Source organism: Mustela lutreola, chromosome 14 (assembly GCF_030435805.1).
Source record: "Mustela lutreola isolate mMusLut2 chromosome 14, mMusLut2.pri, whole genome shotgun sequence".
NCBI classification, from domain to species: Eukaryota; Metazoa; Chordata; class Mammalia; order Carnivora; family Mustelidae; genus Mustela; species Mustela lutreola.
Genome location: NC_081303.1, coordinates 16,161,614 through 16,186,188, shown reverse-complemented (window position 1 = coordinate 16,186,188; position 24,575 = coordinate 16,161,614). Strand labels below are relative to the sequence as shown.

General features: G+C 37.0%; 1 protein-coding gene across 2 annotated transcripts in view; it reads right to left on the bottom strand.

Annotated features, from left to right (window-relative positions):
• Positions 1–493: 493 nt before the first annotated feature.
• Positions 494–24,575, bottom strand: part of TOR1AIP1 (torsin 1A interacting protein 1) — a 42,352-nt gene continuing 18,270 nt past the window's right edge. The window contains exons 6-12 of one of the 2 annotated variants that reach the window (XM_059146465.1): positions 24,469–24,555; positions 21,761–21,817; positions 18,616–18,657; positions 18,022–18,090; positions 6,667–6,711; positions 6,250–6,306; positions 494–2,928 (exon numbers count right to left, since the gene is read on the bottom strand). In XM_059146465.1, coding sequence (XP_059002448.1) covers positions 2,144–2,928; positions 6,250–6,306; positions 6,667–6,711; positions 18,022–18,090; positions 18,616–18,657; positions 21,761–21,817; positions 24,469–24,555 — 1,142 coding nt within the window. In that variant the 3' untranslated portion in view covers positions 494–2,143. The remainder of the gene's footprint in view (positions 2,929–6,249; positions 6,307–6,666; positions 6,712–18,021; positions 18,091–18,615; positions 18,658–21,760; positions 21,818–24,468; positions 24,556–24,575) is intronic. The other variant, XM_059146466.1, reaches the window with a different exon arrangement.

Below are 24,575 nucleotides of genomic sequence, written 5' to 3'. Positions count from 1 at the left end.
ATACATACATAAATTAAATCAAATACACGTGTTCTTGAGCTTACATTCTCAGTGGGGACAAATATTGGTTCTTGGAGGGCAAAAAATTTTATCTTCTTATGTATAAAGGACAAAAATAAATAGTCCATGAACAGGTACAGTGTATATGTGTGGTATATGTGTGGTTCTAGGGGGTAGACAATTAGAAAAAACAGTATCTTATTAAGGCTCTTTACCAAGGTAAGAAGAAAAAATTTGAGCAACACTGCTGTAGATACTTTTGCCAAGCCAGGAAAACCTAAATTAATTCCAACATAGTGATACTTCAAATACCTGCACGAAACAGAAAACCATGGTGATTACATCTTTAAACCAATACACTTGTGAATAGCTCCAGTTCTTTGGCCTTTGTTCCTGTTAGCGGAAGTTACTAAAATTGTTCAAGTGTCAAGAAAGCTCTAGGATTAACTGACAAAAACCCCCAAAGTTTATGAATCATTAAGTTTACAAGACATAGAGTAAAAACCAAGAAAGTAAATTTATTTAAATTACTAAAATAGCTTCTAAAGTCATTTACAGATCAGCTGCTACAATTATTTTTCCTGAAAGATATAAGTAACGTTAATTTCTTTAAAATTATTTTGGTCAGCGAAACATTTAATAAAAACATTTGTTTCTCCATATAATATATGTGTATAAATAAGCCTTTTCAAAAACTCTTGTTTTAGAATCCTCTATAAATCAGATGGCCTGACTTCTGACAGTCAGGAGCAAATTTCAATAAAGGGTATAAATTTAGGAATACTGGTTGTCCTGTAGCTGGGGGAAACCAGACCACACCCCACTACCAGGCATGGGATCTTCAACAGGTAAATGGTTAAGTCAATGACTGCCTCTAGTATTCTAAAAACAGTTATTTTCATTTTAAGTTTTGTAGACAATAAGAAACTAAACAAAACCATGGTGGATCCGGAATCTTAAGATTTTAAGAAAAGCACAGCGGTCGACAAATTTTGAGAAATCTCAGTTACAGAAGCTAAGTGACACCTGAAACACAACAGTAGCACAGGAATGCACAATAGTACATTTCAACATTCTTCACATATGGCCAAGTTTACTTTCATTTTGGCTTGAGGCACTCTTAATAAAATTTATCACGTGTACAGTAAATCTTTACATTTGTCATAAGAGTGTCATTAAAGGACTTAGGACTGCACGCAGAGAATCAAGTCCTTCTTCAGCAGTCTAGGAAAGCTGGTGGACCAATGGTTTACCAATTCCTGCAACTGCATTTCTGAGTTCAAAACAAAGGCTTCAGGATATTTCCAAAATAAACTGCTCTGAACTGACCACACCCTTCAGAGACAAATGAACAAATATGCTAAACCTTAGAATATACATGCTTCAAAATCCTTTGGAGGACCAAAAATTTCTTAAAGGAAGAAAAGGCTGTGTGAAAAATAAACCCGAACAGAATTCACCGAGAATGGAGTTCATATGGCTATGTCTGAGAGACCTAAGTCTCAGTGGCTTATTTTAAATTTCATCTTGAAGATTTTTCCCCCCTTTCCTTCCTCATTCGACAATTTCTCTTTTGCCTTGTCTCCTTCTCCTGCCCTCCAAAAACAAAGAAAAAAAAATCCCAAAACAAACTCTGGTGACCTTTCATTACTCTCGTTCCTACAAGGGGAAGCTAAGGAACTCACACCTAATAATGTAGAAGAGAACAAAATGGGAAAACCCACAGTTGCATTTAGAGAGCTGCCTTACTAATAGCAAACTCTGTGAAAAATCTAACTTAAAAAATTGAGAGGATTCATAGGAAGGACCCCAATCCCCCCCCCCCCAACCCCCGCAACCTGGTCTGGTCATACCATAGCAATAATGTTGCAACCCTGAACCTAAACAGATCCTCTATGGGATCCCATATGATTTATAGTCCTCAGAGATCGTTAACACAGATCTCAAAGGAAACAGAGAAATGATTCTCTCAGGTAACAGATAATTAGGTTGAATAAATGATTTAGATGTTCCATGTTTACATAAGAATTTGACTTCCTTTAAAAAGAAACCAGTTCCTTCAAAAAGAGCTCTGAATCCCGTCTCTAGCTAGAAAGTCTGAAAAATTCTCAGAACTTGAGACATGATTTGTCTTCTGTCAGACTTATAAGCAGATGCCACTTTTCAGGGCATTTTCAGGTTGGACAGGCAGGACCAAGTGAGAAATACGGCTCCAGAGCCCGCTCAGTTTGTCTGGATCCATATGTTTGTAGGAGTTGGGTGTGTCCGAGCTGGTGAACTTGACTTTGAGGAAATCTCTCACTTTTTCTTCAATTTCCTTTAGGCCTAGACTGGTTCCCAGTGTCTCTTCCTCCAACAAGACAGTCAGGACTAAGGCTACATCTTTGAAGGCTGCATTTTCATGGTCACAATATTTATAGAAGATCAAAGTGGAGCCTGCAGGCAGTGACTCAAAGCGGTGTACCACGGCAGCATTCTGGCCGTTCTGGAATCCATTGCTCAGTTCCCAATCTACCTCTTGTTTGACAACATCACTGTCCTGAGTAGCTTTGCCTGTCCCATCAATCCGGATGGCACGGACACTCCGGAAAGAAGAGTAGGCATCGGCAATTTGTTCACTCAGACATCTGAGCGCTTCTTCCGCATCCCGAGCAGCAGTGAGCAGCAAGATAGCAGGCTGAGGCCGGGGCTGGGAGCTGTTCAGATGTTTCTCCAGGAATGTGAGGCTCCTTTTCCACAGCTTCTCATCTTGACCTTGATACTTATTCATAAGTTGTTTCATCTGGTTCTGGAACTCTTGAACAGCAGTGGTTTCCGCCTCAGGACGATGAGGGAACAAGTAACTCCCAAGAGCCAAAGAAACTATCAGAACAAGTAGCCACCACCACATCTTGCTATAAGATGCACTTTTGGGTTGTCCAGTCACTTCTGCTCAGGACAGGAAAAAAGAAAAAAAAGAAAAGAAAGAAATGACAGATTCAAATACCATTTTCTTAGATTCAAGGACAAGTGACTTAAAATCAGTATTACTCTTCATAAACATTAGATAAAAGAGGAAGGAATTTAAAGAATGGAGCTAGTAATTTACTTTCTTTTCTTTTCTTTTTTTTTTTAAGATTTTATTTATTTGACGGAGAGATAGAGCTCACAAGTAGGCAGGCAGAGAGAGAGGGGGAAGCAGGCTCCCTGCTGAGCAGAGAGCCCGATGCGGGGCTTGATCCCAGGACCCTGAGATCATGACCCGAGCTGAAGGCAGAGGCCCAACCCCCTGAGCCACCCAGATGTCCCAGAATTTACTTTCTTAAAGAAATGTTCCTCGGGTGCCTGGGTGGCTCAGTGGGTTGGGCAGAGGCCATCAGCTCAGGTCATGATGTCAGGGTCCTGGGATCAAGCCCTGTATCGGGCTCTCTGCTCACCAGGAAGCCTGCTTTCACCCCCCCCTCTGCCTTCCTGTGATCTCTCTCTCTCTGTCAAATAAATAAATAAAATCTAAAAAAAAAAAAAAAGAAATGTTCCTCACATGTATTTAAGAAAATTTCACACCCATAGGTTTTAGGCATATAAGTATGCATGTGTCTCTTCAATGTCAAAATAATAAAAAGCCTTAAAAGGAAAAAGCAGAATTCAAAGATACGAAATGGCATAAGCAAGTCGGAAATAGTATTATTTTTTATTATTATTTTTTTAAAGATTTTATTTATTTATTTGACAGAGATCACAAGTAGGCAGAGAGGCAGGCAGAGAGAGAGAGAGAGAAGGAAGCAGGCTCCCCGCTGAGGAGAGAGCCCGATGCGGGGCTCAATCCCAGGACCCTGGGATCACGACCTGAGCCGAAGGCAGAGGCTTTAACCCACTGAGCCACCCAGGCGCCCCGGAAATAGTATTATTTTTAAGGCAGAACTATTATTATTACTACTGCTAATATTTGGGAGGCAAACAATAATAAAAGTCATTTGATAATATAGTTTTAAATTTAGACACCCCAAATTCATACAGCTTATTATCCAGACATGCAATGTTTCTGAAGTATATAAAGGGGTTAAAAAAGGATGCACTGTAAGTGAAAGTCTTCCATATTTTATAGTAGCTAGCTGTCCCTTTAATTGCACCGATGCCCACCTTTTGTGGAATGCAAGTTAATACCAGTAAAACTGATTATGCAATTCATTCCTAATTATTACTGGCAATAATAATATCAATTTACATTTATCTAGCGCTTTTCAGTTTATAAATACTTTCTCATATGCCACTTCATTTAAATAGAATAGGAACAATACTTTTACACCTTCTATTTTATTTGTACTATGAACCTTTTAGAGCAATGGTTGTCAAACTGTGATTGCTGGGTACCTCTAGATCCTTCCAAGAGGGTCCCTGAGGTTAAAAAGTTAGTCTCGTAACACTAAGATGTTCTCTGACTTTTCCCACCATGTTGACGTTTGCATTGATGGTGCAAAGCCATGGTGGGAAAAGCAAATGATACCTTAGCATAGATCACAGGGCAGTGCTAATGTAGTCTTTGTACTCACAGCCATGCATTTAGGGCTATCAGCGAAACTGCTTCATAGAGCAGTTAAAATTATTTATCATATTAAAATTCAACCCTTGAATGCAAATCTCAATAAAGTATGCAAAGAACTGGGAAATGTACATAAAGTGCTACTGATACCTGGCACAGTACAGTAGTTTTCTCAGGGAAAATAATTTTGTGCAACTGAATTGAGCTGAACTAGTACTTTCAAAAACAAGGGAAAAACTATGGTTAGTCAGACTTGAGTATTTATTTGCCAGACATTTTCTTGAAAATGAACAAAGTGAGTCTGCTGTTTCTAGGAAAACAACTGACAATATTTGTTGCCAATTATAAAATTCACAGTTTAAAGTGAAAATCAGGATTGTGGAAATACTGTATCTAACACTATAAACTCGACAGCTCCTGAACCCTTAAAGACTTTTTCTCTCGAGATTGGTGGTGATATTAACAAATGCGATCTTTTTATACTGTCTTATAAATGTGTCAACATTCGCAAGATTGACATAATTTAGTGACCCAGTATTTTCCCAATGATCAGTGCATGATATTCTATTCCAAGTGCAAGAAAGGCCAATTTTTTTTTTTTTAAAGATTTTATTTATTTATTTGTCAGAGAGAGAGAGAGCGAGCGAGAGCTAGCACAGGCAGACAGAGTGGAAGGCAGAGGCAGAGGGAGAAGCGGGCTCCCTGCGGAGCAAGGAGCCCGATGTGGGACTCGATCCCAGGACGCTGGGATCATAACCTGAGCCGAAGGCAGCTGCTTAACCAACTGAGCCACCCAGGCGTCCCAAGAAAGGCCAATTTTAATGTAATAGAACACAAAAAAATCATTAATTTGGCTTCAGATCTTACATATTAAGTAACTTTTTGAGTTTTGGACAGTATCGAAAAGAGAATATCCCAAACTATATTTAAACTATTAGAAAAATCTACATTATCTGTATAAAGCTGGATTTTTCTATATACCGCAACCAAAACAATATATTTAACAACTGAATACAGAAGCTGATATGAGAATCCAGCTCTATTTTATAAACCCAGACATTGAAGAGATTAGAAAATCTCCTCTATGTCTGTCATTATTCTTACTAAATATAAGCAATCTGTCATTATTCTTACTAAATTATTTAAAAATAAGTAGGTATTTTTAAAGTTTTTCAATTTTAATTTCTAGGTAAATATGGATAGGTATAGCCCATATTACATAAGAAAAGTTCCTTAAAGGTACTAATCTTGCTAGTGGAAAGTAGTACTGAGACCAAAGTGAGAGTCACTGTTACTTTCTTAGTCTCTTCGGGATAATAAATACGCTTAGAGAATTAAAGAAACTTGCTGGAAGGCTGTGACAGAAGGTTAAGGGGTCCAATCTAATCCAAATACAGGTCTGTGAACTCTAAAACCCGTGGTAATCCTATTACATCATGCCATGTGCCATCTTTCTTTTGACACAGCAAGGTTCACCTGGCTATTGGTATTAGTTTTGCTTTTTTACTTTGATCTTATGGCTAATTAAGTGAAAGGGAAAACCAGATGTTGTTTCATATAGTTTGTCCTTAAAGAATTTCACTGCTAGTAAAATACACACTTTTTCCTCCTAAGTGCTTAAAATATAACTCTTCAAATAGCATTATTTTTTGCTGTCAAAAAAGTTTAAAACAATTATGTATGACCAATTTTAGAAACTCATTTAATAGAAACTGAATACACAAACTTACGTTGGCTAGAGGTTGAAGGAGACTGGTTTCCAAGCTCTGATTTCTGAATGCTGTCATCTAATGATAGGAATAATAAAGACTATCAATTTATGGTTCATAATTTAAGTATTTCCAACAGAGAAAGAAAATACAAATTTCACCAAGAGAATATAAGGCAGAAATCAGCCAGAAATAGAAGAAAATGTGGGAGGATCTAGATGCCTGTTAGACCGACAGCTCCTTGAGACTCAAGAGTTATTTCTTTCATAATTATTCACAGCATGCCATGGGGTCTAGTATAAAGCATAAAGTACATTTGTTTTGTTAGAAAGCCTTAAAGTATTTGACCCAAATTATTTAATGGAAGTAGTGAAACTTATGGCACAAAGTTAAGAGAACAAAGAAAATAAGGACAACTAAAACAAAAACATGTTATACCATCTGAAAAATTGCCATATATTGAGCTCTTGCCTGGTGATGATGCTGTAAGAGGGAAAAAAGGACAAAATATGGATTATGGATTACTGAGCTAACTGAACAAGGCTAAGTTTTAGGTAAAATGCAATGTTAATTCTATTCTCTACCTCAGACTGATACAAATATTTGCTCTGGTGCCTCTGATCATTTCAAATATGAGAAATATTTTTAAAAATTATATTAAAAATCTTTCACCATTTCTATTGAGAGACAATTCAGTTTTATTTAGGTTTATGGTTAAACCAAAGATTTAAAAAATAATTTTATTATGACTCCACCAAATCTCTATTTCTATCATTAGTTTAGCAAACAAAAACTATCCTCTTTACTTTCCCCCTCCATACTTCTTGGTATGACCACAGATTTTAACATAAAAGAAAGAAGAAATGGAAAGACAGGGTTCAGAAGGTGAAGAAGCTGAGTTACTAATTTGTATGACCTATATTTACCAATACTGTTACCTATCATTTGCCTGGAGTTTTATAACTTATGTATCTATAAACGACCTTCCAGGTGTTTGCCAAGAGCTTTCATTTGAGAAATAATGGACTAAACTAGAGGTATAAAATTAGCACTGCTAAGATACAGAAATAGTCTTATTTTTGGTCATATGACAAAAAAACCTCAAATGAAACAAAATGACATCAACCTGCATTCTAAAGGCATATTGTTCTATAATTACTGGTTTAGCCTTAGAAATTACATTATTCAGAAACTTCCAAGTTAGGTCACCATAGTTAAGAACTCTATTACTAAAACAAACAAATTCCATGAAATGATGTTTCTCTTGAATATCTTACTTTATGGTCGCAAAGATCAAATGAAACAATGTATGATATTATAATAATACATAATTATAATAATATAAAACTATAATACTGTACTATACATTATTATATAAAAAGATCAAATGAGATATATTTTTATGTAATACCTAACTACCATATAATATATAACTATAATAATACTATACTTATAACATTAGTTATACAGTTATTATGTAACAAATATAATAGTTACACAACTCAGAATATTTTAAATTTTAAAATTAAAAAAACAAAGAAAATAATCCTATTTCAAAAAGAATAAAACACTTGGGAATAAACTTAAACAAGGTAGTGAAAGACTTGTACACTGAAAACTATAAAACACTAATAAAAAATTAAAGCAGACGGGGCGCGTGGGTGGCTCAGTTGGTTAAGTGACTGCCTTTGGCTCAGGTCATGATCCCAGAGCTCCATTTTGAGTCCCACATCAGATTCCCAGCTCAGCGGGGAGTCTGCTTCTCCCTTGACCCTTTCCCCTCTCCTGCTCTCTCTTCAAATAAGTAAATCTTAAAGTAAAAATTGAAGTAGACACAACTAAATCCACATGTTCGTGGATTGGAGAATTAATATTCTCATAATGTCTATACTACCCAAAGCAATATACAGATTCAGGATACTTCAATCAAAATTCCAATGACATCTTTTACAGAAATAAAAAACAATCCTAAAATCTGTATGGAAACACAAAAGATTCCAAATAGTTTAAAGAAATTTTGAGAAAGAACAACAAAGCTGGGGGTGTCACACTTCCTGACTTCAAAATACATTATAAAGCCAGAGTAATCAAAACAGTATGGCACTGGCATAAAAACAGAGAGACCAACAGCAGAGAGCAGAGTACAGAAATAAAACCATGCAGATATGATCAAGAGATCTTTTTTTTTTTTTTATTAAATTTTTTTTTTTTTTAGAGATTTTATTTATTTATTTGACAGAGAGAGATGACAAGCAAGCAGAGAGGCAGGCAGAGAGAGAGGAGGAAGCAGGCTCCTTGCAGAGCAGAGAGCCCGATGCGGGGCTCGATCCCAGGACCCTGAGATCATGACCTGAGCCGAAGGCAGCAGCTTAACCCACTGAGCCACCCAGGCGCCCCTGATCAAGAGATCTTTAACAAGGGTACCAACAATAAATGATGGGGAAAGGACAGTCTCCTAAAATAAATGGTGCTGGGAAAACTGGATATCCACAAGCAAAAGAATGAACTGGACTTTTACACCATATACAAAAAATCAAAATGGATTCAAGACTTAAACATAAGAATCAAATAACTGAGCCTTGATGGCTCAGTTGAGGAGGATGTGACAACTGATCTTGGGTTCGTGAGTTTGAGCCCCATGTTGGGTGTGGAGATTGCTTAAAAAAAGAAAACTTAAGGAAAAAAAAAAAAAAAAGACCCCCAAACCATAAAGCTCTCAGAAAAAAAAGACAGGGAAAAAGCTTCCTGACATTGGTCTTGGCAATGATTTCCTATATATGACACCAAAACACAGGAAACAAAAGCAAAAACAGACCATGGGATTATAGCACACTTAAAAAACAGGGTGAGCTGGGGCACCTGGGTGGCTCAGTGGGTTAAAGCCTCTGCTTTCAGCTCAGGTCATGATCCCAGGGTTCTGGGATCGAGCCCCGCATCAGGCTCTCCGCTCAGCAGGGAGCCTGCTTCCCCTTCTCTCTCTGCCTGTCTCTCTGCCTACTTGTGATCTCTGTCAAATAAATAAATAAAATCTTTAAAAAAAAAAAACAACAACAGGATGAGCTACGTGATCAAAATCACAGTAAGATTCACCTCACGCCTGTTAAGATGGCTATTATCCAAAAAACAAGAGCAAGGTATGTACAGAGGATGTAGAGAAAAGGGAACCCTTGTACACTGTAGGTAGGAATTTAAATTGCTATAGCCACTATGGAAAAGAATATAAAGGTGCCTCAGAAACTGAAGAATGAAATTCCCATATGATCCAGCAATCCCACTTTTGGTATACCCAAAGGAAATGAAATTAGGGTCTTGAAGAGATATCTGTGTGCCCAGGTGCACTGCAGTAATATTCACAATAGCCAAGCCATGGAAGCAACCTAAATGTCCACTGATGGATGAATAGATAAAAAATGTCGCATACATACTTAATTCTTGAACAATATAGGTTTGAACTGTGCAGGTCCACTTATATGTGAATTTTTTAAAAAGACTTTATTTATTTGAGAGAGAGAGAAAAAGAGCACAAATAGGAGGAAGGACAGAGGGAGAAGCAGGCTCCCTGCTGAACAGGGAGCTTGATACGGGGCTTGATCCCAGGACCTTGGGACCATGACCTGAGCTGAAGGAAGACGCTCAACCAACTGAGCCACCCAGGTGCCCCCATATGTTTATTTTTAAAAATAAATAGATTGGAAAATTTTTTAATGGCTTAGAACAATTTGAAAAAACTTACAGTAGAAATGGATAGCCTAGAAGTATTTTCAAATATTAAGAAAAAGATATTTTGTGAACACATAACATATGTAGATACTCTTCTATCATTTGCTATCATAAAATACACACAAATGACAAAAGTCAACATTTATCAGAATTTATGCACACAGACTGTACATGGTGCCATTTGTAGCTGAAAGAAATGTAAATGAACATAAAGATGCAGTATTAATAGTTGCATAAAATTGACAGTAGTATATTCTTTAATAATGCCATAGGTGTTACAGAAAAAGCCATCAAACCCAAAACAATAAATTCCTGCCAGAGAAAACTGTCCAGATGTGTATGACCTCAGAGGATTTACAATACAGCCAATCAAGGAAATCATGAAAGAAATCATGGATGTGGCAGAAAAGGTAAGGGGTGAAGGGTTTCAAGATATAGATCCTGTATTTCAAGCTATACTAAAAAGCTGTCGTAATCGAAACAGTATGGTATTGAAACAAAAACAGATATAAAGGTCAGTGGAACAGAATAAAGAGCCCAGAAAAAAACTCATTATTACACAGTCAATCTTCGGCAAAGGAGGAAAGAATATGCAATGGTAAAAAGACAGTCTCTTCAACGAATAGTGTTGGAAAAACTGGACAGCTACATGCAAAAGAATAAAACTAGACTCCTCTCTTAAACCATCTACAAAAAGAAACTCAAAATGAATTAAGGACCTAAATAAATGTAAGAGCTGAAACCACAAAAATCCTAAAAAACAGCACAGGTGATAATGTCTCTGACATCGGCTGCTGCAACTTCTTTTCTAGATAGGCCTCCTGAGGCAAGGGAAACAAAAGCAAAAATAAATTACTGGGACTCCACCAAAATAAAAATTCTATACAGCAAAGGAAATCATGAACAAAACTAAAAGACAACCCACATAATAGGAGAAAATATTTGCAAATGACATATTTGATAAAGGATTAGTCCCCAAAATAGAGAAAGAACTATGACTCAACACACACAAAAACAAATAACCCAATTAAAAATGGACACAAGACATGAACTAGATATTTCTACAAAGAAGACACAGATGGCAACAGACACATGAAAAGATGCTCAATATCACGCATCATTAGGAAAATGCAAATCAAAACCACAATGAGATATCACCTCGCACCTGTTGGAATGGAGAAAATAAAAAACACAAGAAGCAAGTGTTGGCACAGATGAGGAGAGAAAATAATCCTCGTTGTATTAATGGTGGGAATCAAACTGGTGCAGCTGCTGTGCAAAACAGTATGGAGGTTTCTCCAAAAACTAAAAAGAGAACTACCCTATGATCCAGTAATTCCACTATGGGGTGTTTAACCGAAGAATATGAAAACACTAATTTGAAAAGATACACTCATCATTATGTTTACTGCAGCATTATTTACAATAGCCAAATTGTGGAAGCAACCCAAGTGTACACTGATAGATGAATGGATAAGGAAGATCTGGGGTGTGTGTGTGTGTGTGTGTATAAAAAATGAAATCTTGCGATGTGCACAACATGGACGAATCTAGAGGATATAATGCTAAGTGAAATAAACCAGTCAGAGAAAGACAACTACCATATGACTTCACTCATATGTGGAACTTAACAAAGAAAGCAAACAAAGAAAAAAGAAACAAAAGAAAAAACCAGACTCTTAAATATAGAGAACAAACTGATGGTTACCAGAGGGGAGGTAGGAGGGAGGAGGGGGAAACAGGTGCAGGGGTTTAAGAGTACACTTTTTGTGAGAAGCTCTGAGTAACTGCTGAGTCACTATACTGTATATATGAAACTAATATCACACTGTATGTTAATTACACTGGAATTAAAAACAAAGATATGCATCTTGGAGACACTCATGAGCAAACAGCACATCAGAGGAATTAAAAGATGACCTGATGGAGATGAGTGGGCCTGCACTGAGGAAGAAGGCAGAAGACCGAGAACTGTCAGGAAACAAACTGACGTTAGATAATCTGGCAGAAGGCTTCCAATTATTCAAGACTGCCTTTGACTTCTTTTATAACATGCACTCTTTTTTATGATAGAGGCACTGAAACTAAAGAAAATGGTGGAAGAAAGTTGGTGCCATATAGACACATTTCTTGAGATATGAGAAGGCAAAAAAAAAAAAATCAGACAGAAATTAAGTATTTCGGTATGTGCCTGCTTTTCTGCCTCCCCTTCTACATTGTCCACCTTTTCAGCCTCTGCCCCCTGAAGACAGCAGCATCAACCCTTCCTTTTCTGCCTCAGCCTACGTGATACAAAGACGAGGTTGAAGACCTTTATGGTGATGCACTTCCACCTAATGAACAATAAATAACCAACACGCTGCACAGTCAATGAGCTTATCTGTTTTATGTGTATGAATGTCTTGGTGTGAAAATCTAATTAACTGTATGACAAGAACTGTGGGAGATGTTTCTGTGTCATTGTCTTCTCCTAAGTAGTCACTGTAGAACATGTGCGCAAGACTTGTATGAAAGAGGATAGCCTATCCTTTTATAGGCATAAAAGGAGTGATACTTCATATAAAATTCATAATGTTAGTTTTCTTACTGTTTCATAACTTTGTTTTCAAAAAAATAGGATACCGTATACCTCTCTCTCTAGTAACTGGAGAAACTGTCTATTGGCCTATCATCAAAGGTAAATGTTTTTTAAAAAGCAATGTTTCCAATACTGTATTATGAATATGACTGTAATACTGTATGCTATAAAAATGTTATAACGATCCCTTTATTAGTATATAGGTTAGGCTACTAGGAAGGAATCAGTTACACCAGGCTACCATAAAACAATCATACTGCTGCTTCTTCATTATCAATGTATGAATCTTTTTTTTTTTTTTAAATTTTTATTTTATTTATTTATTTGACAGAGAGAGATCACAAGTAGGCAGAGAGACAGGCAGAGAGAGAAGGAAGCAGGCTCCCTGCTAAGCAGAGAGCCTGATGCGGGGCTCGATCCCAGGACCCTGGGATCATGACCTGAGCTGAAGGCAGAGGATGAACCCACCGAGCCACCCAGGTGTCCCTGAATCTTTTTTTTTTTTTAAGATTTTATTTATTTATTTGACAGAGACCACAAGTAGGCAGAGAGGCAGGCAGAGAGAGAGGAGGAAGCAGGCTCCCCGCCAGGCAGAGAGCCCGATGTGGGGCTTGATCCCAGGACCCTGGGATCATGACCTGAGCCGAAGGCAGAGGCTTTAACCCACTGAGCCACTCAGGTGCCCTGGTATGAATCATTATACCTGTAAGTAAATACAAATATCTTTTTCACATTATCCTCTATTTTTTTTTAAAAGATTTTATTTATTTATTTGACAGAGAGAGAGAACACAAGCAGGGGGAGAGGCAGAGGGAGAGGAAGAAGCAGGCTCCCCGCAAAGCAGGAGAAGCATGAATATGGGACTCGATCCCAGGACTTCGGGACCATGACCTTAACCAACTGAGCCACCCAGGTGTCCCATATCCTCTAATTTTTAATAGTGTTAATAATACATATTAAATCTACAATGTTTTGCATCATATAAAACAACAGAGTGGTAGGTTCTGACAATTCATTTTATGAGGAATCTAAAATAGTCAAATACACAGAAGCAGAGAGTAGAACGGTGGTTTCTGGGGGAAGGAGAAAATGAGGAGGTATTAAAGGGTACAAAGCTTCAGTTATACAAGATGAGTAAGTCCTAAAACTCTACTATAAAACAGAGCACCTATAGTTAACAATACTGTACTGTATATTTAAAATTTTCCAAGAGGGTAGATCTTATGTTAAGTGCTCTTATCACACACACACATAATAATAAATAAAGAGGGTGTGAGGAAACTTTTGGAGATGATATACTATGGCATAGTTTCCCAGATGGTCACGGTTTCCCAGATGTATACTTATCTCCAAGCTCACTGAGTTGTATACATTAAATGTATACAATCATACTTTATGCATGCATACTTTATGTACTTATGTACTTTATGTATGCAATTATATTTTAGTAAAATGACTAAAAACGTTATGAGGATGGCAGTAGAGGAAACTGCAGGGAAAGGACATGTGAAACACAATACAATTGTTGTAGGAAAAAAAAGCCATCAAGAACATGTTTATCTTGGGGTGTCTGGGTGGCTCAGTGGATTAAAGCCTCTGCCTTCGGCTCAGGTCATGATCTCAGGGTCCTGGGATCGAGCCCCACATCGGGCTCTCTGCCTGGCGGGGAGCCTGCCTCCTTCTCTCTCTCTGCCTGCCTCTCTGCCTACTTGTGATCTTTGTCTGTCAAATAAATAAATAAAATCTTAAGAAAAAAATGTTTATTTTGAATATCTTATTCCATGGTTGCAAAGTTCAAATGAGATAATGTATGAAAATTGTTGTCCTCTATAATGATTTTAATGATGGACAGCTAAAGAACAGTTATTATATAACATGCAATATAAACTTCACAGAACAGGGACAAACTTAATAAGGTACCTACTGCTCAGGCAGAGCATCACTATCCCTCTTATTAAAAAATATTATTAGAGGGGCGCCTGGGTGGCTCAGTGGGTTGAGCCGCTGCCTTCGGCTCGGGTTGTGATCTCAGAGTCCTGGGATCAAGCCCCGCCATCAAGCTCTACTTGGCGGGGAGCCTGCTTCCTCCTCTCTCTCTGCCTGCCTCTCTGCCTGCTTGTGATCTCTGTCTATCAAATAAATAAATAAAATCTTAAAAAAAAAAATTTATTAGAAACAGTGACAGAGGGGTGCCTGGGTGGCTCAGGTGGGTAGGCGACTGCCTTCGGCTCAGGTCATGATCCTGGAGTCCCGGGATGAAGTCCTGCATCGGGCTCCATGGGGAGTCTGCTTCTCCCTCTGACCTTCTCCTCGCTTGTGTTCTGTCTCTCTCTCAAATAAATAAATGAAATATTAAAAAAAAAAAAACAGTGACAGAAATTCCTTAAAAACACACACACAAAGGATAAAGCTCAAGATTTTCCAGTTTGAACAGTATAGTAACAATCAGTCACTCTATAAATGTCAAGAGCAGAGGGCATGACTCTTTTATAGTTGTTATTATTATTATACAATATATTGTTAACAATAACACTAGTAATTATTCATTTATTATTTAGACTTAAAAATTGTGTTCACATACATCTTAAGCTAATTAGAATAACCTAATTATAGGCACTATTATCTCTAAAGGAAAGAAAATTGAGGTTCACGAAGGTTAAGGAGCTTTACCAAGATCTCTCTATTAGTAAGTAATAGAGTTAGGACTGGAGCTCTAACTCCAAACTCTCTTTCCTGTCTCTGCACTACTTTTCATCTTCCCCAAAAGGGTAGGACATAGGCAGAAACCCAAACTGGGACCTGTCTACCCAGGGAAGTAGTGCTAACATAGGATGACAATAAGGATTTAAAACCCCAGGGTGTCTGGGTGGCTGGGTGGGTTAAAGCCTCTGCCTTCAGCACAGGTCATGATCTCAGGATCCTGGGATGGAGCCCCGCATCGGGCTCTCTGCTCGGCAGGGAGCCTGCTTCCTCCTCTGTCTCTGCCTGCCTCTCTGCCTACTTGTGATCTCTGTCAAATAAATGAATGGGATCTTTAAAAAAAAAAAGAAAAAAAAAGAATTTAAAATCCTAGATTCCTGAACACCTAAATCTGAAAATTAATTTTTTTTAGCACTAAAGCAGGCAGAAATGTAAACTTAATGAAATATGAAATTCAGAATGCTAAGCAAACAATTTTTTAAAATGATTTTGGACTGAAAGGGTCTATAAGGCTGTATGACAATCACTGCAGTCTTCCACTTTCATCGAAAATATTTTCTTCGTGTTCACTGTTCTTATCTTAAAGTCCTCATGCGGTTAAATGTCTAAAAAACTCTGGTATCTGCATCCTACTTCTGGTACACAATTTCTATATAACTCTCAAAACTATATATGGTAGATGGCTATTGATCAGTATACAGTTACTTAAGCCATAATAAGTACACTAAGTTAAGATAAAGTAGGGAGGCAAACAGATAAAGTACCAAGACTTAGCTATCAATTTAGCAACTAAAAAGATCTATTTCTACATTCCAATCATATCTTCAACATCATTATTTTTCTTTCTGCACTGCATTTGCACAGTGTCTTATCAGAGGAAATAAAAATTATAGAAACATTTTTTGGTAACAATGTGTACTATACTTCACTTACTTGGAAGAAATGTATCTGCTATAAATTATACAGACTATACAGTTAAAGAACTAACACACCAGATCTCCCAGATTTATATAGTGTATATATTTAAACTCAACCATTTTTACTTTTTTTTTTTTTAAAGATTTTATTTTATTTATATCACATACAGAGATCACAAGTTAGACAGAGAACACAAGTAGGCAGAGAGGCAGGCAGAGAGAGAGAGGGGGAAGTAGGCTCCCCGCTGAGCAGAGAGCCGATGCGGGGCTTGATCCCAGGACCCTGGGATCATGACCTGAGCTGAAGGCAGAGGCTTTAACCCACTGAGACACCTAGGTGCCCCAACCATTTTTACTTCTAAGAATATATTTCTCAGATCTATAAAGTAAGTTTTAATTTTTTTTTTTTTTTTAGAGAAGGCAGGGAAAGGAGGATCAGGAGAGAATCTAAAGCAGGCTCCGCACGCAACACAGAGCCTGACCTGGAGCTCAATCTCACAACTCTTGAGATCATGACCTGAGCTGAAGTCAAGAATCAGACACTTAACCAACTGAGCCACTCAGGCACCCCTAAGTTTTAATTTTTGATACTCGTTATGAACATAATCCTAGTAAGCTAAATAATTAATATTTATCTTTCTTATTATAATAGGTCATAAAGAGCAAACTGTAAGAAGAAATGTTTTTTGTTTTTAAGATTTTATTTGAGAAAGAGAGAGAAAGAGAGAGACAGCAAGAGCAGGAACACAAACAGGAGGAGTGGGAGAGGGAGAAGCAGGCTTCCCACTGAGCAGGGAGCCTGACGTGGGGCTCGATCCCAAGACCCTGGGATCATGACCTGGGTCAAAGGCAGACACTTTAAAACTGAACCATCCAGGCGCCCCAAGAAATGGTTTTCTGATAGCAAGGTACATACAATATGGAATGACAGCCAATAATAAAGCAAGAATAGAATGCTTTTTTAATTTTAGTCAGCTGAAGAACTCACATGTGGGATATAAATTCACTTGTGGGAAAAACTGAGCTGTGACTGTCACTACTTTGCTGATGAGGGAAAAGCAAAGCCACAGAGGTTTGTTTACTACAAGGTAATCTTGTCCTATTACAGTCTGTCATTTCCTTTCATTTTTTTTTTTTAAGACTTTATTTTTAAGTAATTTCTACATCCAGTGTAGGCCTTGAACTCACAACCCCAAGATCAAGAGTCACACCAACTGAGCCAGCCAGATGCCCCGCTACAGCTAGTCATTTCTTGAGCAAGAAATATGTGATGGGAATTTTCATATTATCTAAATAAAAAGTAAGGGAGTACCTGATGACCTTGAGATTTATTGTGGTTAGATGAATAAAGAAGGTATAAAAGGTTAAGGGGGACTTATTTTTTTTTTTTAACACAGTCAAGATTTAATCCAGACACAGCTATAGAAATTATGAAAGACACTGAACTCAAAGCATGATTATTTCATCATATCTATCTATGGTATTTCTCAAATTTTGTGACATTTAAACCTAAACATGAATTTACTATTTGTAGGTTTCAATCTTTATTACTTAATACAATGGGCAGGCAGAGTTGCTCTAAGTGGTTATTTATATAAAAGTAAACAAAGTCCGCTACAAATAAAAACCAGGTACTGTCAGGAGAGTAGACAGAACTGACAACTTGTGAAGTCTGGACCCATCACCCACCGGCTTTCCCACATCATCTTCTGCTCCTCCAAGCAGATGGAAATAACCAGTAATCATAGTTGTTCTTTATTAATGAAATCACAGTCTAAATCCCTATCTGAAGAACTAAGTATTTTTGTATGTTGAATAATGAAGATAACAAATAAACTTACAATTACTTCAGGGATAGGTAGAGATTTATCAACTTACTTTGTGTCCTAGCCCTTATTCTTGCAGCTTGTTCAAAACACTCCTGAGGTTTTTTTTGATATCCCGAGCCTGAAGCAAATACATATATCAAGATTATCATTTCACATACTTTGAAAATATATACCATACAAATTTACAAGGTAAATTTATCACCGAGGCAAAACAAATTTGGGGAGGAAAATAACAAAATCAATAGGTTCAGAAGTAAAAGATAACGTTAAAAGATCATACCATGAAGGATGAACCACTACTTAAAATAGGCAACAAATAAATATATAATCACCTAATAGACAAACCTATGTACAAGTCCTTTGTTCTGGTCTGAGAATGACTGAATTCAATAATAACTGAACTTGATTTCAGTATTACTTAAGAAGAAAAAGTTCACCATTTATTCTTGTAAATAAGTTACTTCAGGTAAAATAGTCCTAAACACATTTCTGCATCACAGAGTAATTACACATTTGGTACCAATGTGTGGTGGGATTAAAAGGCAAAGAAGATAAAATTACTTAAAATGCTATTCAAATCTAAATCTAAAATGCTATTCAAAATTACTTGACTGATAAAAGGACAGACAAACCAACCACATACTTAGCACAGAAGGATGCTTATCAACAGTTATGAAGTCTCGACCTGAAACAGAACAGAAAGAGAAGGTCATAAGAACTGCACAGACATTTTAATTATATAATATGGATACCATAAACCAAAAAAATCACCCCAAAATCAAACCTTTCTTTCATCAGTCCCAAACATGCGATATATCCATTTTCCCCCTTTTCTAAACTTGAAAGTATTCAAGAATTAAATATTAGTGAGTCAACTTTTGGATCAATACCACGAAATAATGGCTGTATGCAATGAATGTTTACCAGGTATGAAGCATAATTTTACTTATTTTCACATTTTATGTGGTTGATCCCATTATTCCTAATTACAAATCAGGACACTGAAACTAAACTAAACTAAACTAAACTTGGACAAACTAATCATTTGTCCAAGATTACGTATCTAGAGGGAGCAGAGCTGAGATATAAACCCAGGCAGTCCATATATGTTAATATATACTATATAAGCAATGTTGTGGGCATTGCAAAGCAGTTATGGAGAGAAAGATGCTATTTTTTTGTTTTGGGATGGTACCTAAAAACAACTGTAAAATGATACAATGGGACAACTAGAAATGGTATTTCAAACAACTATAACAAAATAAATATCCAAATCTGCCCTTAAGAAATGAGTTATTTCTACAATTGATACAAATGTCACAGTAAATATGTCAATTTTTTTCAGCAATATACACTAGCTGTAAAAGAAAAACATTTTAGAAATGTAGAACTTAAAAATTCATAAATATTTATTAAGTACATACTATGGGCAGGAATACCATAGTGAGTAAGATGTATGAACATTCTTTCAGATTTATTTTCAGTCTATACCAACAAAATGCTTTTTAAAAAAAGCAGACACATGCTTTTTAAAACGTCTTTTAAGGACTTATTTATTTGAGAGAGCCTATGTGCATGTGAGGGAACAGAGAGGGAGCAGCGTGGGAAGTGGGAGGGCAGAAGGGGAGGGAGAGGGAGAGAATCTCAAATAAACTCTGCACTGAGTGCAGAGCCCAACACGGTGCTCATTCCCACAACCAGAATGACCTGAACCGAAACCAAGATCAGACTCTTAACCGACTGAGCCACCCAGGCACCCCAAGAAGTACTTTTTAAAAAAAAGTCTCTAACTTAGATCTGTATCTGTTTTTTTTTTTTTAAGATTTTATTTATTTGACAGACAGAGATCACAAGCAGGCAGAGAGGCAGGCGGGGGGGGGGGGGAAGCAGGCTCCCTGCCGAGCAAGAAGCCTGATGCAGGACTCGATCCCAGGACCCTGGGATCATGACCTGAGTTGAAGGCAGACGTTTAACTGACTGAGCCACCCAGGTATCCCTAGATCTGTATCTTATAATCAAGGATATGTCACAGTTTAACTGGTGACACATAAAATAATGGCATCTTAGATTTGAGGATATATATCTCAATCACCTATTCATTAGTATACTAGGTATTCATTTTTCATAACTAAAAAGTATTCCACTGCATGCATGTAGCATAATTTATATACAGACATACTTTTTATTTTAAAGACTTTATTTATTTACTTGACACAGAGAGAGAGAGAGCGAGAGATCACAAGTAGGCACAGAGACAGGAGAGAGCGGGGAAAGCAGGCTCCCCGCTGAGCAGAGAGCCCAATGTGGGACTTGATTCCAGGAACCTGAGACCATGACCTGAGCCGAAGGCAGAGGCTTAAACCACTGAGCCAACCAGGGACCCTATATGGAGATACTTTTAAGAGCGTCCAAAGATCAAAGATATAGAATAACAAAGGGCAAAGATACCAGATGATTCAGCAAGTAATTTTACACAAATGATTTATTTTCCTGTCTCAGTGGCTTGTTTTATTGCAGTTTTAAGTTCAAACCCAAAACCTTCCAAAAACTAAATATATAAAAAGTGAAATAAAATGGAATTCTATGAACACAGTAATTACAAAAGAGATTCCTAAAGACTTTTTCTTTAAAAACAGTCTCATGGGACACCTGGGTCGCTCAGTCAGTTAAGTGTCTCTGCCTTTGGCTCAGGTCATGATCCCAGGGTCCTGGGATCAAGTCCCATATCTAGCTCCTTGCTCAGCAGGAAGCCTGCCTCTCTTTCTGCAACAAATAAATAAATAAAAATCTTTATTTATTTATTTAGTAAGTAAATAAATAAGACAGTCTCGTATTTAAAAAAAGGTGATGGAGAGGGGTGCCTGGGTGGCTCAGTGGATTATAGCCTCTGCCTTTGGCTTGGGTCATGATCCCAGGGTCCTGGGATTGAGCCCCACATTAGGCTCTCTGCTCAGCAGGGAGCCTGCTTCACCCCCACCTCTGCCTGCCTCTCTGCCTACTTGTGATTTCTGTCAAATAAATAAATAAAATCTTAAAAAAAAAAGGTGATGTGGAAAGGAAAAAAAAGTCCTTGAAAATTTTATATACAAGGATATTGTAGGTTGATTAATAATTAAAGTCTGGGACTTGATTTATAAATGGAAGGGAATAAACTATCATTTCTGCTTAATCTAAGAAATACATATCCATGGTATATAATCTGCAAAATACAGAAGGAAAAGAAAAATGTCACCAATTACTCTACCATCCTGAACAAATCACTGTTATTAGCATTTTACTGTATTACTTTCTAATCTTTTCTTTTGTTAAATTTTCTCAACACATTGTGAAAATTTTTAAGACTGTGAGGCTAAAAGATTTTTATATACCTACCACCTAGTTTATCATTAACTTTTTATTATACCTTGGTTTATTACTTATTCAATCTTCTAAACTTTTGCAACAGAGCTCAAATCATACTACATATAAAATTTTATATCCTTATTACAATATGTACACCTAAGGAGACTCAAACTACATTATTTAAATTAAACTGAAAATAGTCAAGAAATTTATATGGGAAGCAAGGACATTCAACAAGTCACGGAATCTAGATGCTTGTTTTTTAAATTCAAGCTTAAGTACATAACTGAAGCAAATTCAAGATGCTGAATGAGTTTTTTAGCATTCACTAGATCTCTTTTTGAACACTGCATGTTAAACTGCAAAAGAGGATCTTTAAAAAAGAACAGCCATTTGACCACACACTGAGATAGACTTTTAAGAACTGAAGACACGGTTTTACTTACTTTGGGATGGCTGCCAAAATGATTCTGGATATTGAGTTGATGATCTGGTGGTCTGATCTAAAAAAAACAGCAACAAAAATAAATACAGTACACTATAAAGTATAGTATACTTTTTAAGTGCTTATTTTATTACAATGAGTAATAAAGAAGCAAAGATATTCAATAAAACCCCAGGGAATTCAACACTTGGGCACACAATTTATTTTTAAAAAGTTTCTAAAGAGTCATGTTGGATCTAAAAAATTAACTTTCCCTAACCACTTCCTAAAGAGAAAAATGTAAGATATGGAACATGGCATGAGGTAAGTGAGATAATAAAAGCTTTAAGTTGGGAACATTTAGTTTATCATGGATCTTCTTGAAATCATTACTACACATTTTGCCTCAAATTTTTCTTGTAAGTGGCCAATACATTATATATTTTAGTCTACTCTTCTTGTTTTCATATAAAGAGGGGAATCATAACTAAACCTGTTCAAAAGCAATCAGATTGTTATCTTGGAAGCAGGAGCATTTGAGGAAGCAGGAGCATATTCAAGGTGGTGGCTAAATATTTTTCTTACCATGTTCTTTTTTTTTTTTTTAAAGATTTTATTTATTTATTTGACAGAGAGAGATGACAAGCAGGCAGAGAGGCAAGCAGAGAGGCAGGCAAAGAGAGAGGAGGAAGCAGGCTCCCTGCTGAGCGGAGAGCCGCATGCGGCGCTTGATCCCAGGACCCTGAGATCATGACCTGAGCCGAAGGCAGTGGCTTAACCCACTGAGCCACCCAGGCACCCCTTTCTTACCATATTCTATTACTAAAAAATTCCAAGCATCAATCTCTAAAACATATTACTAAAATAATATATTAACTAATGTGTTGCATTTATTATAAAATAAAAAGACATTTTAAATGGATGAAATATAAATATACATGAAATTCTAGTATTTTCTTCCTGCACTCCAATGGATCTGGTTTTGTTTTGTTTTTATTTAAATTCCAGTTAATTAACATATGGTATACTACTAGTTTCAGACGTAGGATTAAGTTACTTAATGCTTCCATATACTCCCTGGTGCTCAGCACAGCACAGGCACTCCTTAATCCCATCACCGGCTTTACCCATTCCCCACCTACCTTCCCCTACTGGTCGGGTTGTCCTCTATAGTTAAGAGTCTGTTTCTTTGCCTCTCTCTCTCTTTTTCCCCCTTGGCTCATTTGTTTCTTCTTGTACCTCTTCTGTGATAATTAGCCCAAGAAATAATCTAGGAAAATATGTGTTCTTCTTAATATGCTCCCCTTTTTGTTCTTTAGCTAGAGTTTTCTTCCACATGCGGGTATATGCTTCATTAAGAATTTACTAGAATTCTAAAGGGATCACAGAGCCTGTGGTTTACGTAGTTTAGAAGAGCTATATGCTAGTAGCAATGGCGTCAAATTATTGGCTATATGAATGGCTTAATCAGTCTCTAATTTTTAGAGCTTTGTGTATACTTATACCAAAACTAATAAGAACGATGAATTTCAGTGCTTACTATGTGACAGGTACTTTCTAGGTGCTTGCACATGTGACTTAATTTAACCTCTTAAAAACCCAGATGAGGAAACTGAGGAACACAGAAGTTAAACAATGGCCCGAGGGCACCAACCTAGTAGAGGAGGACTGGAACCCCGGGATTCAGGCTCCAGAGCCCATGTTCTTAACCACTATGCTAGAATGGTGCATATCTCCTTTGGGATTTCTGTATCAAGAAAGAATGGGGGAAAATGAGGAAGGGTGGAAAACAGAGAGAATACCAAATGCCCATATGCCGGCTTAGGAGCTTATTTTTAAAATGGAACGATGAAGTAAAACAGGAATTACAGAAATTCTCAAAAGGTGGTGAGGGGAAAGTAAAAACTGACTCTTTCATAGGACTAAAATATAAATTCATTATCTGCAGAGTTTACAAATTGGTTCCGCAGCCTCTTAAAACTCAATTGGTATTTTTTCTCTTCAGTCACTTCTTTCCTTTACTACACAAATTCACGTGAACAATCATAAACTGTTATTATTGACCTGGCGTGAATTTGAACAATCCAGAGATAAAAGCAATTACCTAGGTATATTAAAACTTCCTAAAAGCTAACTAACATTCCTGTTGGTGTAATGAGTACCAATGCCAATGAGATCAGTTTCTCTATAAGATGTAAAAAAATTTTTTTAAAGATTTCTTTGAGAGGGAGAGAGAGAATGTGTGCATACACACACACACACACACACACACACGAGTATGCAAGAGGAGGGAGGGCCAGAGGTGGAGGGACAAGCAGACTCCCTGCTAAGAGGGAAACCTGACATGGGGCTCAATTCCAGGACCCTGAGATCACGACCAGAGCTGAAGGCAGATGCTTAACCCACTAAGCCATCCCGGGCATTCCCCTCTATAATATGTTTTTAAAAAACTACAAATAACTCTACTTTTCAGCACAAAAAGTATCTTCTATTCCATTAATATCAAAGTAGGCTAAAAAGTGACTTATTTATTTAGTTGTTACATGGCATTACAGTACTAATTAGATGCACACATGAAATCAGTAATTTTAATAAATAGTAAAAAAGTTCACAACTTTTAATAAAACACTTTGAAGTATTTTTTTAAAAAGCAAATTCACAAATACCTTTATATTTTAACTAAAAAGACAGCTCCTAAGATAAAGTCATACGTATATAAAGCAATGTTACCTCCAGAATCAAGAGAATCCCCGGATCTGACCTTAACAGTAGTAATATCACTGTCAGAGCTGTCTTGATCATCCTGTTCAGTTTCTCCTAAAAAGAAGTAAATCATA